Source organism: Schistocerca cancellata, chromosome 4 (genome assembly GCF_023864275.1).
Source record: "Schistocerca cancellata isolate TAMUIC-IGC-003103 chromosome 4, iqSchCanc2.1, whole genome shotgun sequence".
NCBI lineage: Eukaryota > Metazoa > Arthropoda > Insecta > Orthoptera > Acrididae > Schistocerca > Schistocerca cancellata.
The window spans coordinates 276633340-276650143 of NC_064629.1; the positions used below are offsets into that span (position 1 = coordinate 276633340).

At 41.6% G+C, this 16804-nt stretch overlaps 1 protein-coding gene across 2 annotated transcripts in view; it reads right to left on the minus strand.

Moving 5' to 3' along the window:
* LOC126183499 (DNA damage-regulated autophagy modulator protein 2-like) overlaps positions 1 to 16804 on the minus strand; it is a 238448-nt gene that overhangs the window by 101325 nt on the left and 120319 nt on the right. For both annotated transcript variants that reach the window (XM_049925537.1, XM_049925538.1), the window contains exon 2: positions 11438 to 11516. In XM_049925537.1, coding sequence (XP_049781494.1) covers positions 11438 to 11508 — 71 coding nt within the window. In that variant the 5' untranslated portion in view covers positions 11509 to 11516. The remainder of the gene's footprint in view (positions 1 to 11437; positions 11517 to 16804) is intronic.

Below are 16804 nucleotides of genomic sequence, written 5' to 3' on the forward strand. Positions count from 1 at the left end.
AATTCGCTTGTATTTTTCAATATGTGATCTGTTGTCGGTTTGAAGGCCTTCCATAACATCGGCAACGTAGTGCAACTCCACCGAGAGCTGTCTGGAGTAGGGTGGAGATAGCAATGTGAAAGTTGCGAGCTGTCGAAGACGATCTTCATATTCCTAATGCGATTAGGACATCGTATACTCTTGACGACGTTTAGCACCTGTGCGGTCAGTCACCCAATTTCAGAATTCATTTTGAGTAATCCTGCTAAATTCCCAAAATATTGTCTTTTTATATTGATGAGTAATATGGATAGTCGTCACGTTCATGTGCCGTCTACAACGCAAATTTAATGTTACTATCCTAGGAACTAACCTGCAATACGTTTTGTATTTCATAATCGGAACTATCTGCATTAACCGTCATCAGAGCAATGTCAGGGAACAGAATGCAGCAGTGCCTACTTGAGGACCTGCTTGAGTCGTGTTCTAAGGAAAGGGTAGTTGCTGGTTCACATTATATTACACTAGCGAGAAGTACCGACTTTTCCTTTTCTCTGCAAACATCCAGAACTAAATTCAGTAACTAAATGCTAAGAATATATTGGCATTGTGCCAACTCAAAGATCAATAGATATGGATATAGATATAGATTTTTATATTTAAAGCCATTCTCGTTCTGCGTTGGAATAAACGTAATTCATTATTTGCTTGTTCTTGTTACGATTGTTATTGTCATTCTCTCACTCGCAAGAGTCTTATGCTGATGCTGTATGAATAAATTATGCCATTGGATACAAAGCGGTTTAGTTTTGAGACCTAACCAACGAGGGGGGGAAGGCACAGTGGTCTGCTTCAGGAATTCCAAGCAATAAAACACAAAAAACAACCCAGGAAGGGTTCGAACAGCTACTTTCACGCAGAGACATGCATTTGGAATGTGTTCATCGTTACGGGGTCAAACAAGAGGGTAACATTACTCAAACAATGATCGGGCTACTTAGTATATAATAGAGCATACAGATTTCAAGGAGGAAACGTATGAAGACGCAGACTTCCTCGTTATCAATATGTGCGGCATATCTTTCGTGTTAACGAAAGTAAATTCCCGCTTTACCTCTTCTTACGTGTCAAATGAAATGAATGCCATGAGGAATAGAATATTTGTTGACTGCGTCTCTTCTTGCTTCCATCCTTACCAACATATTTCTTCATTCTCGTGGTAATCATGACATTCTATGTGCATGCTGCAAACGATTGCAAGTGGACAAATTCGACATCGAGGTGCAAAGCGTTTGGTATCTTACATTATATTCAATTCGAATAAGCTTCCGGTGTATTTTTACTTCGTTTGTATTTTTAGATGATTATGAACGTTACGGAAATTTATCTCACATGCTTTATGTTGAATGAGAAACATTGAATGATCCGTTTTGCTTTCCCTACGTTGAAATGATATAATGTCGGCGTCAACAGCCTTCTTCCACGCCGGAAGCTGAAACTTGTATCATTCTGGATTAATGATAATTGAATGTCTCATATGTATACATAGCCCACAAGGCGACGTCAGAAACCATCAGGGGAGAACGCCGCATAAAAACCAAACGTGCGCGCGCGTCTCCACTCTGAAGAATCGTATCGGAGAATCACGGCAAGCATTTCGCAGAAGAGCTGCCTCGTCAGAGAGCCGAGAAATGGCAGCGTCGTAGCAAGTATTTGTCAACACTCTGATAGTGCATTTACTTCCGGGTGTAGGTCGGCGTTACCTCGCTAAATTCACTTGACATTCGTTTTCCACATCGAAGACTCGTACGATATAATCCACTGCAAGATGACACAATTAGAAAGTATATTTAATTTCTGGACTCCAAGAACGGCGTTCTTCACATAAGTAACACCTGTTTGTGTGTGCATTCGGGAGGACGACGGTGCAATCCCGCGCCCGGCCATCCTGATTTAGGTTTTCAATGATTTCCCTAAATCGCTTCAGGCAAATGCCGGGTTGGTTCCTTAGGAAGGGCACGGCTGATTTCCTTCCCCATCCTTCCCTAATCCGAGCTTGTGCTCCGTCTCTAATGACATCGTTGTCGACGGGACGTTAAAACAGTAATCTCCACCTCCTCTGTTTGTGTGTTTAAGGTTGCGTTTTGAGGCTCAGGCAACATCGCAGTGACTATAGTCCGCCTCTGGCCGCCAGTGTGTCGTTAGCTCAGAGGTTCCCTTGTGCGTTGCAGTGCTTGTACTATAAGTTCGAATCACGGTAGAAGCCGCTGACTACAACCTTTTATTTTCCATTTTAACTAATGGAGTTGCAAACTGCTAGTAAAAATTTCTTATGCGAAATCTGAAGAATGCCTTTAAACATCAATCTTCGTCCGATTTCGACTTAGTAAATTAAGTTAATATCATGGATTTCTGCTTTGCAAATTCCAAGGTGCTTCACTGTAAAATAGGTCCTGAAAAGATTCAAACCGACTGTCAACGATATAAATTTGAGCTTTGTTCGTCATATAGGTCTAACATGTCAGAAGGTTGTTTATGAAGTGCACATGTTCATTAATATAGTTCCCATCTTCTAAATTTTTGCAATAGCATTGAACTGTAGACGTTTTCTAACACCGGCGTTAGCAATTCCTTTCCGTTCTCTGAAACCTTCAAAACGACAAATTTTTCTGGTTTAAATCTGATGACCTTAACTATCACTTCCGATCAACAATAAATACTTCATGAACCCATACATGGAACTCCAAATGTGCAGTGTGCCTGCACTGCTACAGAGCATGCATTGCAAGGTATTCACACAGTTTATCGCATAGACTTACCATAAGGAATGAAACAAGAACTGTAATACACTTTACACCACAGACGCTCACTCTCGCTTGACGAAAACATCCAAACATTGACCAAAAGTTGCACAAATAATTAAGTTTGAAAGGAAAAGAAACGAGGTATGAAGCATTTATAAATTCATCGAATGTAGTGAGGTGGTTTAATTTCGTCCCAGTCTATAAAATTAATTTCGGGCCATACTCAGCTCTTGCCGATTACCCGCCTACTAGTCAGGGCGTCTGTCTCCGTTGCTTTTGAGCGTGAATGGAAATTGTAGAAATTTTCTGTGGAGCAACATTTAATAATAAAGCGTTTTAAATCATCAAAAGCGATGAGCGGTAGCAGGCGCTTTCGATAAAGAACGGGGGAGTGCAGCGCCGCTGCTGTAACCACGGCCGCTGCCAGTAGCCAGCAAATGGATCCCGGAGCTTTGCCGCATACGGCGTCCAGAGGAGGACAGTCTGCAGGAAATCTGCCGCAAAATCGTTACTAGATAAAATTTTGATATCGGTGCGTCACAAAGCGAAATAGATTGAATCTGCGCTACCATTACATTCACGTCTTCAGCATTCAGACAGAAGAGGCTATAAAAATATTTTATGCCAGCTGCTCTCGATCCACTGACATTATGAGCAGAAACAACGCACGCTACCGCTAAACCACAGGCGTAATCAGCCTAGAGTCTCTCTATCTTGGGACAAGTTTTCCTCCAGGAAGTGCCGCAGTCTACAGTCACAGACATTTATGTTACTCTGTGCTACAGTCACAGACAAAGATATCCAGACAGGCAACCTCCTTAAGGGCCTGTTGACGCGGACAGGGGTGCGGAACGGGGGGTTACAGCAGTTCTGTCAGATGACACGGGATGGCGCTGGGGTGCGAAACTGCTCGGACAGCGGGCAGCAGGTAACTGCACACGAGGCCGTGGCAGTGGAAATCCCCACCACCACTTCCCCTCAAATGCCGGCACAGGGCACCATCCAGTTCTGAGTCGCTGCCGCAGTGCCGCCAGTTGCAGCTGTATGCAGAATTATGCAACAGAATTGTCTTGTGACACTATGTTGTAACGTCTGTTATAGAAGGCCAGTTTTCAGCATAAAATCTAGTTATGAATATTGGCTCATCACGGCTCCCTATTAGAGAATCAGCCAGCTGCTACAGCCAAAATTGCGCACAGCGGAGAAGCGCAAAATTTTGTTGCGGCGCTCCTTTCCATTATTTGTTAGAAGTATTTTCCAACATTGCTTATTTCAAAAGGTCTGTCTTCACGTACTGTGAAGAACTTGTCTCAGGCTTTGCTGCCAGGTAGGGCCCAGAACTGCTCCGATCTGCGCAATACGTCACCGTCGAGAAGCTCGGCACAGTTCGCGCGCACTGTTACGTGTTGAAGCGATTAAGTTTCATGTTGTTGCTGTTTATTTTTGCTTCTTTCGAGTTTGTTCGTTATGTTTGACATTAATAATGCCGAATTGTCCTACGGCTGTGTGTGAAAACTGTAATCAGAAGACTAAAAGGCAGTAGTATTACTTGTCATAAGTTCCCTCGAACTCCTGAAACATTTGCTCAGTGGGTTCAGCTCTGTAGCAGTAGTGACAGTATTAACATTAAAAATGCTACTGCCTGTAGCAAAAACTTTAGAGAGGACGTTTGTTTACAGTATCTACAAGCTGAATTAAAGAAACTTCAACCAAAATAGGTTTTAAAGCCGACTGCAAATTCTATAAGCTTGTGAAACTCGGAAACGTGCACTTAACATGCTAGAAAAAGTAGATCAAAGCATAGAATCAGAGAAAGGTATTGTCGAGGATGAAATTAAAAAAAACTTAATGAAGAATTATCACCATTGAGAGAAAACAATTCAGCGTTTAATTTGCTTTTCGTTCTCAGTATATTGTTATCCGCTATTACTGTTTCACGCGTTAAGCAAAGAGAGGAAGTAATGCAGAGCATTAAGTATCTACACAGTGCTGACGACTAAAGTACACAAAAGGTTTGCTAAAAGCACTTCACGAATAAGCAAAAAACAAGCTTAAGTGAAGCAGAAAATTTGTGTGTGTTGAGCATTTGATGAAATGATTGGCATATGCTACGACTAAGAAAGTGACGCCATATATGGACCACATAGCCAGGTACAGGTTGTGAGACCTGAGTTTCTCCTGGCGTATACAACTTTCAAATAATTTCCGGGAATTCAGCCAGGTAACACTTTCAGCAGTTTGCCTTGAAAATGGGGGGTGTTCTCCCGCCGAAATATCGGCGGTCGCTGAAAGTGTTACCTGGCTGAATTCCCGGAAGTTATTTGAAAGGTACAGGTTGTTATTGCATGTGGTTTATATTGAGCCTGGAAGCAGTCTGTATACTGCTGGTCACGAAAGAGACGCAAAAATACATCACTGGATGTATTTCTTCCAGATCCGACTCCATAGAGCAATCACTTGGACATCATAGTGACAAGATAATAGTAATATCAAAAGGTCCTATAAGCTCTGTGGCAACTGAGGAACTATCTCGTCCTAGCTTAATCGTCTCTTCAAACGCAGCTCTTTGTGTAAAGAAGCAGATGTGAATAAAAACCTGCCAAAACTTTTAATCGGAAGCTTCAAACTATTTCTCAAGAGATCTCCGCAATTTACACTAAGATCATTACTGTACCTACATCCGGATAAGGCACCTAACACGTCAGCAAAGACAATGAGGGCTAGACAGCTGCAGAAAGGAGCACACACATGGAGAGCTTCCGCAGTTCATTCCATATGGGATTAAGGTATTTAATTTGTTGTTGTTGAATTGTTGAAGTACGGCGATCAATACTGAAGCTTCACAATCATCAAACGCAGAAACGACAAGTAAATGGAATTCTATCGTTTCCTTTCTACTTAATATCTGCACGAAAAAAATGTTATACACTATTGCTGATTGTGACGAAAAAACTGCGTTTAGAAACTGAAAGCTCTTATGATTGTTGCGTTTCCTGTACTATTAAAAATGTGTAATACTTAATAACGACTGAAGGATGCCAAGTTATAACTTATCTCATAGAAAATGTTAAACAATAGAATGTATATGTCAAGGTGATCCATAATACGTAGTTATACATCTGTCATTACTAGAAAGACAATATGATAATTTCATTGCCGTGGGAAGCAGTAAGTCCCTGTGTAGGTAAGCTTCAATCGAACTCATATCTTATTACATCGCCCTTCAGTTTAGTAAATTAATGGTGGCTTAAGCGGAATACGGCCATGCGCGAACGTGAAAAATCGTCTCTTCTCGACAGTGACATCACGCGGAAGTGCTCGCTGCCGAAAGCGTTGGCCCAAATTTTCTATGTAAGTATTGCTTGTTGCTGCCTACACAGATGCGGCTACCCTCTCTCGGTCTCACCCCTCTGTCACCCCACCTTGCTACCCTTGACGTCTGGGAGGCCGTTGCCGAAGCGCCTCTAGTGTGATCTCCCGAAACTAAGCAGGCGACACGCCTGACATCTACTGTCGTCTAACGGAACTACGAGCACACCCCCGGGACAGTGGTTTAGGGAGGGCTTCCTCTCTGTATATGTTACTCTGTGCTACAGTGTTGCCAGATTGTGCAGATAACCGGACTTAGAGAATTAGCGAGTTGGCCAGTTTTTTTGTCCCATGTCGCGATCGGCGCGGACTTAGCCTCTGAAGCGGCCGGCCGCCGGTCGAGTTTTATGTCAAAGAGTGTACATGTGCGTCAGTGAAAAAGACCAATAAAAAGGTGTTAGCATGTGGACGTAATGTGCTGTTCCAGTCTCTTCTCTACCTAAGGTCCATCACCGTTCCCTTTGGATGCCTCTGTAATTCGGTGCTCTCCGATACACACGATTGAACAGCGGAGGAGTGGTACTCAAGCGTCAACTTTAGGTTACAATATCTCCGGATTTAATTAACATTTTACAATGCAACAAACGGCACTGATTACGTATTTGTTTATATGTTCAGATGTGCTAACAACCTAACGGGGTTCCATTTAAAAAACGTAGGTTTGTGTTAAAAAACATACTTCCGTGCATTTTTTTATGGTTTGCATTAACCAATTACACTAGCCCCTCTCCTCACGTTCGGTCTGTGGAATCGATTCGTCAGTATTTGATGTGGTTTACGAAATACATCCAGCGGTAACGTTAGGTGACTCACCCTGTATATTCTCTCAAAAACACTACATCAACCAAAATATTTTAAAGCTAATAGAAATGTTTACCTAAACAATGATTTCCTCGCGAATGGAACACGGATGACAGTTAAATGTCAGATGTACTCTCCACCAAATACCATAATGTGTTACACATCTAATTTTCTGTTTAGGCAGTGCAATCATCTCGGAAAGTTGGTGCATTTCCTCCATGGAATCCCATTTAAGTTCCTACAAAACATGTTTGGGTCGCTTGTCATAATACACTACTATGATTATAAATCTCTGATCACTACGATAATGTTAGTATTTTGAATCATAAACAACGGATAGCCAGTCACCCTATCACAGGTGCCTGATCTTGTTGGTCGCGGCATGGGAGCTACTATCGAGTGTGAACGAATTTTTATAATATACAAATATAGCGGTTCTTCATTGTCATTGAGAAGTCATAACTGCCTGCCAATTTCGCAATTGTGGATGGAGTTTATCACTATAGAGAAATAATGATGTATTGGTACATTGTTGGACAACTACCAACGGTGATGATGACGATGATGTTTGGTTTGTGGGGCGTTCGACTGCGCTGTCATCAGCGCCCATACACATTCCCACTCTGTACACAGTCCAATCCAGCCACATTCATGAATGATTATGGAATGATGAGGACAATACAAACACCCAGTTCGAGGGCAGTTAAAATGCCCAACCAGGCCGGGAATCGAACACAACTGCCAAATTGTGATGTAACAATTACAGAAAAAGAAATGCTGGTGACAAGCAGTTGCATTTCAAAATCAGGAGGAGGAGGAGAGCTGCGTACGCTTCATATCACGAAAACTATAGACTTAATGGAACATTTGTTAATGACATTTATATAGTGTAAGACAGTACCATGCAGCAATACTCTGACTTAGTTCCTATACAGTCCGCTAATGACTAGAGCAAGTTCGGCCACAATGGGTCACACTGCATGTGAGCTGGATGTGCAGGCCACATGTGGGCCGAAGCTTGGCCTATCTCTGCCTTGCTCGGTCCTTCTCGGAAGAACTCCGTGCAGCACAACGGTTCATTTAAAAATGTGGTGTGGCGTTTTCCAATCGGCACAGCTTTCTTTAGTTCGGCAGAATCGTTGTTCAGCGCTGTTCACCCTCTGCTATTTGTTCATGGTGTGAAGGACATTCACAGATCCAGTTGCTGTTTGGACAAAAAGAGGCAAGCTAGGAATCTATCGTCATAAGCCATTAAAAATGAATGGAAATGACAGAAGAGAGGCATAAGAATTATCAATATCTATTATGCAGTTGCATAATCAATAGGTATTGCATATTTGCTATGAGACAACGTTACAATACCAAGCAGAAAGAATTTAGAGATTTAGTTGCCAATGATAGAGAAAAAAATTACAACGTTCGACAGACAGGAATCATTGTTCTGTTCATCAAAGAGCACTTTGTGCTAGATTGGCAGGCATGGAGGAATTGGAGAAACTAGTGGTACGAATAGGAAAATTTGTGAAGTCAAATGCATCATTTCACTTTCAATTATAACAGTTCTTTGTGAAACTAAGCGAAGAGTGTGGAGACTATGTACAGGGTTTTCATTTTAACTAGAGAAATTGAAATATCTCCAAAACTAAACACTGCAATAAAAAATGAGGTTCTCCATTGAAAGTTCCAAAGATGCCCCCGCCACTCACGCATGATGTGGGGTGGGGGTTGAGTGTGGTATCATTGGATGCCCCCTCCAACACAAACAAACTAGAATTATAACTTTTCTTGATTGGAAGTGTAGTTTTCGAGATATTTCAGTGTCTTCATTTAAAATCAACGCCCTGTTTATTGCTACATAGTACGTTGGTTACGCCAAGGGGCATGTTTGTAACGATTTGTCGATTTGAAACCCTTTATTTTTGAATATACGAAGGAAAAAGAAGTGCAGGAACGAAAATTAGAAAATATGGAATGTATCGCAGACCTTGCATTTTAATTGGACTTGACTGCACACTGCCCACAGTAAGCCATTACAAGGTGAGAAACAACGTATTTCTGATTTGATATGGATGCATTTAAAAAGAAAATCGCATTGTAGAAGAGGCAAATTCTGACAAACACAGCCCATTTCTCTAAACTTTTCTGGACTAAAGAAAACGAGGTTTGAAGAGTTCATTCATTGTGGCCTTGAAAACTTTACAAGGATAATTTTCTAAATATTTTGAAGACAATGCCAAATTTATGCTTGTTTTCAGGCTGCTTTCAAGATCTTTTGCCGTTTCAGTTGAAAGTATTCCTGTGCATGTACGGATGTAACTGATTGATCAGCACTGTAACCCCGTTTGAAAGAAAATCCTTTTATGTTAAAACCATCTAGGACGACCACATTCTTTTCCTCAGGTAGAGTTCCGTATCTCTATAATGGGGTTGCAAAAGTGCTAAAATATTTCGATCAACATATGTGTGTGAAAAACTTTTTTTATTATGAAACTAAATAACTAACGATTATGTGGCAAACTAAGTGTGATAATGCATGAAACAGTCTGCATCTGTGTAGGCCGACAATTTGTACCATAGAAAAGTTCTGCACGATCGTGTCACATTAATGTGGTTACCACTTAAGTTCGATGTCAATTTGCAATAATTACTCGCAGAAGGCAGGTGCCACCACTAACCGTGGATGATATATAAAGTGTGTCGGAGTGGTGTGTAATAATACAGTGTAGACGTTGTCGTAATGCAAAAACGGAGCGATTTATTTTATGTCCAAAAGGGCATGATCAATGGCTTTTGGGCAAAGGGTGGAATCATTTCCGAAACGACCAAGTTTGTAAACCGTTTGCGTGCAGCAGTGGTTAATCTATACCGCGCATGGTAAAATGACACTATACCAAACCTGCGTCGAGGCTACTGTTGCCCACCATACGCCATGGATGACAGGGCTGGATGACGGCAGCAGAGATGAGTTCTGGCTAATAGACATGCAATTGTTGAGAAGCTGACCGGCCAGATAAACCAAGGGCTACCAACAGTGTCTCCTCAACGACCATTAGGTGCATGTTACTGCATACGGGCCTCTGTAGCAGGTCCTTGGTTCATGCACTCATGCTGACTGCTGTTCATCTGCGAGGAAGGCTGGAATATGCACGCCAATATCGCAACTGTGCGTCTAGCGAGAGAAGCCAGGTGACCTTTTTAGATGAATCACATTTTATGCTCCATTGGACAGATGCCTATTGACATATATGGCGTGAAACGCCTAAAAACCAAACACCCTGCAGCAATCGAGTGAGTTTTATGGTCTGGTGAATGTTTACGTGGCATTCACTGGGTGATGTCATAATTCTGGAAGACATTCAACACAAATATGCATCTATCCTTGACGGACCATATTCAAGCCCACATGCATTTTGGTTTTCCTTGGAATGATGGCATCTACTACCAGGACAATGCAATGTGTCATACAGCTTGAAATTTACATGCGTGGCCATCTTGGGTCATAAATTATGGCCATTAAGATTAGACTAAAATAATCTGGTCATAAATTAGACTTATGTAAACATAACTTAATAGCATATATACCTGGTTCACTTACATTGGGGTCATAAATTACGCTTGCATATATATAACTCAAGAACACAAGTGAGCAGTTTCCTTACATAAGGACACTAGGCCAAGTGGCCCATTTGTTTACATAGGGAGAACTATGGGCCCTTTGTCTCCATGAGTAGTTTGCTCCACAACTAACGGCTGGCACACCTCAAAAATTATTCAAACAAAACCGCATTAGTCACACCCAACACGCTCGTTTCTGGACAAACATCTGTGCACTCATCGAGGATGTTCTATAACCACAACCTTGTTTAAGCATTAGCTTTTTACAAGTCAAAAACAACCATTACACAAATTTTAAGTATGTTAGATTTTTCTCAATTCTTGAGAATTAGCAAAAATTTTACTTTCTGTGTGATGTGTAAGCGATGTCTTATTATTATTTTTTTTTTCGTCATAACAGCCTCAGAAAGGGGTTACAGGACACTGATGTATCAAATTATGGTAGCACTCTCCTACCACAGTCACAACAAAATATCTCAGAAACGCTATACATCTCACGGAAAGATCATAAATTTAATGTAAAACAGCAGTTAATCTAAAACCATAAACAATTTGTAAATGAATTTACGGATTATTAAATAATTCGGCTCGTAGATAATGATATAGGTACGTCCAAACACGTTTGAAGTATAAACTAAAGTATTAATAATTGGTTTTTCAAAGATGGAGCGTCAATAAAGTGTACTGATTACCGGAATGTCTCGTGGAAAGCTCGACAGACGTTAGTTTGAAAGGTTTCTTTCTGTTTCAAAACTTCCTAGCCACACTTTTAGACTATGGTACCTTCTGTAAACTAGACACACGAGTATTGTTAAAGCTAGAAATTTAATACTGTCATTAATAATATGTTTTTATAGAGTGGAGCTTACGTTATCAGGAACGTTGCCAGCAGTAGCAGGCACAGAACCACAGGAAGAAATTGAAGATGGCGGTACGTCATCTCCAGAACTGAAAGATGAAACGTATGTCAGTCAAGTGGATTCTGAAATCGATAGATTTTTTAAAATATTGCACACAACATATAAAAATAAGCTTGTATAAGCATTGTAAAATGAAAGACATTTTATTCAATGAAAAAGAGTCTCAGTATCTACGGCAATGGAATCTGTAAGTATAGCTAACGTGCAGCGCACATTCCTGCGTATCAGGGAGGTGAGCTGCACCCGGATCGAATTGATGCAATAGGTTAACATGAGCAAGTACACTGGCCAGCCTGAATGTAATTTTTAGGTAGTTTCCGCGCTCGTTTAGATAATTGCCAGGCAGGTCCCCAAATTCCGCCTCATAGAATAAGATACATTTCAAATACGATAGCACATTGAACTAAGTTTACGCGATTCGCAGACAGATGGTGTTCACGGCCCCCCTCCCTTAGGGTACCTTGACGACTGTTGTGTCAGGAAGGGCATCCAGACATAAAGTTAAATAATAAAAGAAAATATGTCAATTTCTGAAAAAGTGAATCTCATACTAGACGGGATAAACGTTAGAGGAAAGAAAGGAAGTCTGTTCTGTAGGAGGAGGACAGGCGGTGCTTAACGTCTGGTCGGCGCTGACGTCAGTAGGGATCGAGAAGTAATCGTGTGAGAGGAAGGCGACCTGCTGAAATAGAAAGGGAACAATGTTTGAGCTTAACGTTCCTTCGCGTATGAGCTCGTTAGAAACGGAACAAAACCTCATGTTGAACTATGATAGAAAAGGAAATCGGCTGATTATACTTTCAGAGACAAAATCCTAGAGTTCAGCTTAAGAGATTCAGAGAGTTCAGGGGGAATTTCAAGCTCTATTGTGGATATGGATCTGAGCCTCACACCCTCATTCCTCCCAGGTACTAACAGCAGTAAATGATTCAGCAACTGATGCAATGCTCGGTGTCGACATTATTTTTTCATGACACTTCTCCGCTATTGTCACCAGTTAAGAAATTTTAATTCAGAGTATTTTAAGCACTGTTGACCTCCTCTGTAGAGTCTGGCTGACAGCTGAGGACTCAAATTGCTACAAGCCATGCGACCCTGAAGACTTGGAAGGTCATTTATCTGCTGTGTGGTAACCTTCTTTACCCGTTATTACAGCAGTAAACGACCCAGAAAGGAGTTCAACATTCATCAACAAAAATTTTTCATCACTTGACCAAGAACATAAAATGTCAGACGGGTATTAGTACAAGTTTTTAATCTAATCTAGCATACTTTCTTCTCGAGAAATTCTTTTATTCCATTGACGAATTTTCATTTTAAAACTGGTAGCCCGTATAAAAAAAATCGAGTGTAGCTGCATGACCTGGACTGGAAATTCATATGTTCATTGTTATTCAAACTATTCCTGGATACATGTTCTGTAAACTTACTCGTCCTACACCATAAAAAAAGAAATTATTCATGGAACACTTGACTAAATAGAAGAGAACAATAACTGGTAAGAAATCGTCCACTTCCTTGCAAAGGGACCATTCAAGCGGTCGTCATAATGTGTTACAGGAAAGCACGGGGGCCCTACATTGAGGTGACGAAAGTCATATTATGTACATATACAGATGGCGGTAGTATCGTGTACACAAGGTACAATAGGATGTTGCAACGGCGGGGCTATTATTTATACTCAGACGATTCATGTGAAAAGGCTTCCTACGTAATTACGATAGTACGACGGGAATTAACAGACTTTGGATGCGGGACGGTAGTTGGAGCTAGTTGCATGCGGCATCCCACTTCGGAAATCGTTAGGAAATTCAATATTCCGAGATCCAAAGTGTCAACAATGTACTGAGAATACCATATATCAGGCATTACCTCTCACCACGACAATGCAATGGCAGGCAGCCTTCACTTAACGACCAAGAGGAACGGCTTTTACCTAGAGTTGTCAGTGCTAAGAGACAAGTAACACTGCATGAAATAACCGCAGGAATCAGTGTGGGAATTACGACGAACGTATCCGTTAGGACAGCGTGGCGAAATTTGGCGTTAATGGGCTATGGCACCAGACGACCAACTGCAGTGCCTTCGCTAACAGTACGACATCACCTACAGCTCCTCTCCTGGGCTCGTGACCATATTTGTTAGAGACTAGATGACTGGAAAACCGTGGCCCGGTCAGATAAGTACCGATTTCGGTTGGTAAGAGCTGATGGTAGGGTTCAAGTGTGGCCCAGACCGCACGAAGCCATTGACCCAAGATGTCAACAAGGCACTGTGCAAGCTGTTGGTGGCTCCATAACAGTGTGGGCTGCTTTTTTATAGAATGGACTGGATCTTCCTTGTCCAAGTGAACCGATCATTGACTGGAAATGGTTCTGTTCGGCTACTTGGAGACCATTTGCAGCCATTGAGCTCATGTCACGTCGAGTTGCTGCACTACACCAGGCAAAAGGAGGTCCAACACGATGTTATGAGGTATTCCGTGATTTTTCTCACGTCAGTGTAAATCTGGAGGATCCCATCGAGGATTTCAATATCATTCTTCCCAAATGCAAAGCCGACACCTTTCACGCTCGGTGGGTCACACCTACTTTCGTACTCCACTGAGAATCGGATCTGCAGGAAAATGAATTAAATATTCAGGCATCAGGAAGTGTCTCAGTTTTAGGCAGCAATGAGTTTCATTCTCTAATTTATTTTTTATTTATTTATCCATCCATATTTAAGTCTTTGCATGCAATTGATGTCGTCACGTGTAATTTTAAAAACAACTTTTACTCTGGAGATTGGCATGTTAGAGGAAACATGGTTACATACTATATACTAAACTATACACAATCAAATAAATATCTAAGTAAATAAACATTATAAAATGTACATGTGCTGGAAGAGGGAAGAAGGCTGTTGCATCTGGCTTATGACGTCAGTGTACAGGAGGTCGAGCGGTCAGGACTTGTCAGTGACATCCTGGGCGGGCGTTAAACGACAATACAGAAAACTAGGTAAAGAAAGAGAATATGTTTCAGTGTTCAGTGTGTGGTATACAAGGGGCGTGCTAGGGAGAAAGTTACCAGGTTTAGGCCAGTCTAGGAGGACGAACAACTAAATAAGTGAGCAACGGAAGGGGAGGCAGTTCATGTTAAGTTATGTTGGTGGCACATCACGGGGCGCAGAGCCATAGGCTCTGCCTCCCTCCCCCCCTCCCCCCCCAAAAAAAAAAGTCTATGCTAGTCGAGGTCTGGATCACAAGAGAGAGAAGTAACTGTGTTCTGCACTGCAGAATCCTCCAGTGTCCACACACGCGATCTGTATACCACGCACGCTAGTGGCTAAAACCGATGGCGTAAATTCCCTAGCGATTTCAGCAGAGGACTCAAGACGTCTCTTGTCAGCAGCTTACTGGACAGAACTGCCTCGATTCTGAGAGGTAGGCAACTTGTGTCATGTAGGCACAGCGGAAGTTGCTCTGGGAGAAAACTTGTAAAGATTTGACTTGGGCCTTTGAAAGAAAATTTTTTAAATCAGTTCCCTAAAATGTTCCTTGACTGCATGCAACCCTGTACAACACGAACAAAGTTATAATTTCTTAAAAGAAGGTGCACTTAGTCTTACGAATTAATTAGTAATTAAGGTTGCCTTTTGCACAGTTTTCAAATTATTCAAGTGTATAAAAGGTCTTTCCATTCAGTCACGTCTGGGTTCTGTTTTCCAAGACATTTACTTGAGAGCTGATGTGCCTGCGAAGATAATTTATTGAAAAGCTTTGTACTTATTTATTCACATCTACATTGCGTCTTCTTAAGTCTAGTTGTAGGTACGTCAATTTTTAATGTTTGACTAGTATTCTATGTATACACGCCTATATCTACACTCCGCAAGCCTCTGATTTACCTTTACGATCTTTTCGCGATATAGTCGTGGGAGCAAGCAATATATTGGTTGACTCTTGTAGGAACGCCCTTATCTTCACCCAAATTATTTGGCAATTACAATTTGTACTGACCTCAATAGATATTATCGTGTTCTTTATGGCTATAAATACGCCGCCAAACCAAATACTGACTGCCTCTCTTGTAGCGTCTGAGACTAGAGTTGACAGATTCTCCGTCACGCTGTCACGCTTACTAAATGAACCTGCAACGAAACGCGCTGCTGTTTTTTGGATCTTTTCCTTTTCCTCTATCAATCCTGTCTGGTTCGGATCTTAGACTTACGAGCAATGTTCATGTACTGGTCGAACAAGTGTTTTGTGAGCTACATCGTTTGTGGGTGGACTACAGTTACCGCGAATTCTTCCAATGACAGTCTTGCATCTGCCTTGTTTGCAGTTAGTTTTATGTGTTCGTTTCATTTTAAATCACTCCGTACGCACACTCCTCATTATTGTGTCTTCTTCCAGTTATTGTTCTGCAATCGTGTAATCATAAAATAATGGGTCTCCCTGTCTACTTATGGTCAATACGTTACATTTGTTTGTGTTGAGGGTCAACCACCAATCCCTGCACAAAGCGGTCCTCCTGTATTTCGCTACAATTTCTAGATTTGCGACTACTCTGTACACAACAGCATCATTCACTAAAAGCCTCATGGAAATTCCGATGTTATCCTCTAGATCATTTATACATATTGTGAAAAGTAATGAGCGTGTAACACTGTCTTAGCATTCACCCGAAATTACTTTTACGTCTGAAGATTTCTCTCCTTTGAGGATGACATGCTATAATCTGTTTGCTAGAAACTCTTAAGTACAGTCATACAGCTGGTCTGATCTTCCATATACTGGTATTTTGTTCACTGGGCGGCAATGCGGAACTGTATCGAATGCCTTCCGGGAGTCAAGGAGCACGGCATCAACTTGAGCACCGGTATCTATCGCCTTCTGGGTCTCGTGGAAGGACAGAGCGAGCTGGGTTGCAGACGATCGTTGATTTCGGAACTCATGTTGATTCCTACACATGAGATATTCGGTCTCCAGAAATGTGATAACACATGAATCAAAACATGTTCCAATCTTCTACGAGGGCGTGCCTGAAAGCCCCCGAACTTTTTGTGGGAAAAATCTTAACGCTTGTTAAACGATTTCTCAACATAGTTACTCTGGCGACGAATCCATTTCTTTCTACCAGAGACCAGTTTGTTGATACGCTCACTGTAGAATGCTTGACTTCGTTGATGGAGCCACAACCTCACCTCTGCTTGCATTGCCTCATTATTATCAAAGTGAACTCCTCGAAGGTGTTCTTTAAGTTTTGGAAACAGATGGAAATCGGATGGGGCCAAGTCGGGACTGTATGGAGTGACAGTGAACACAAGGCG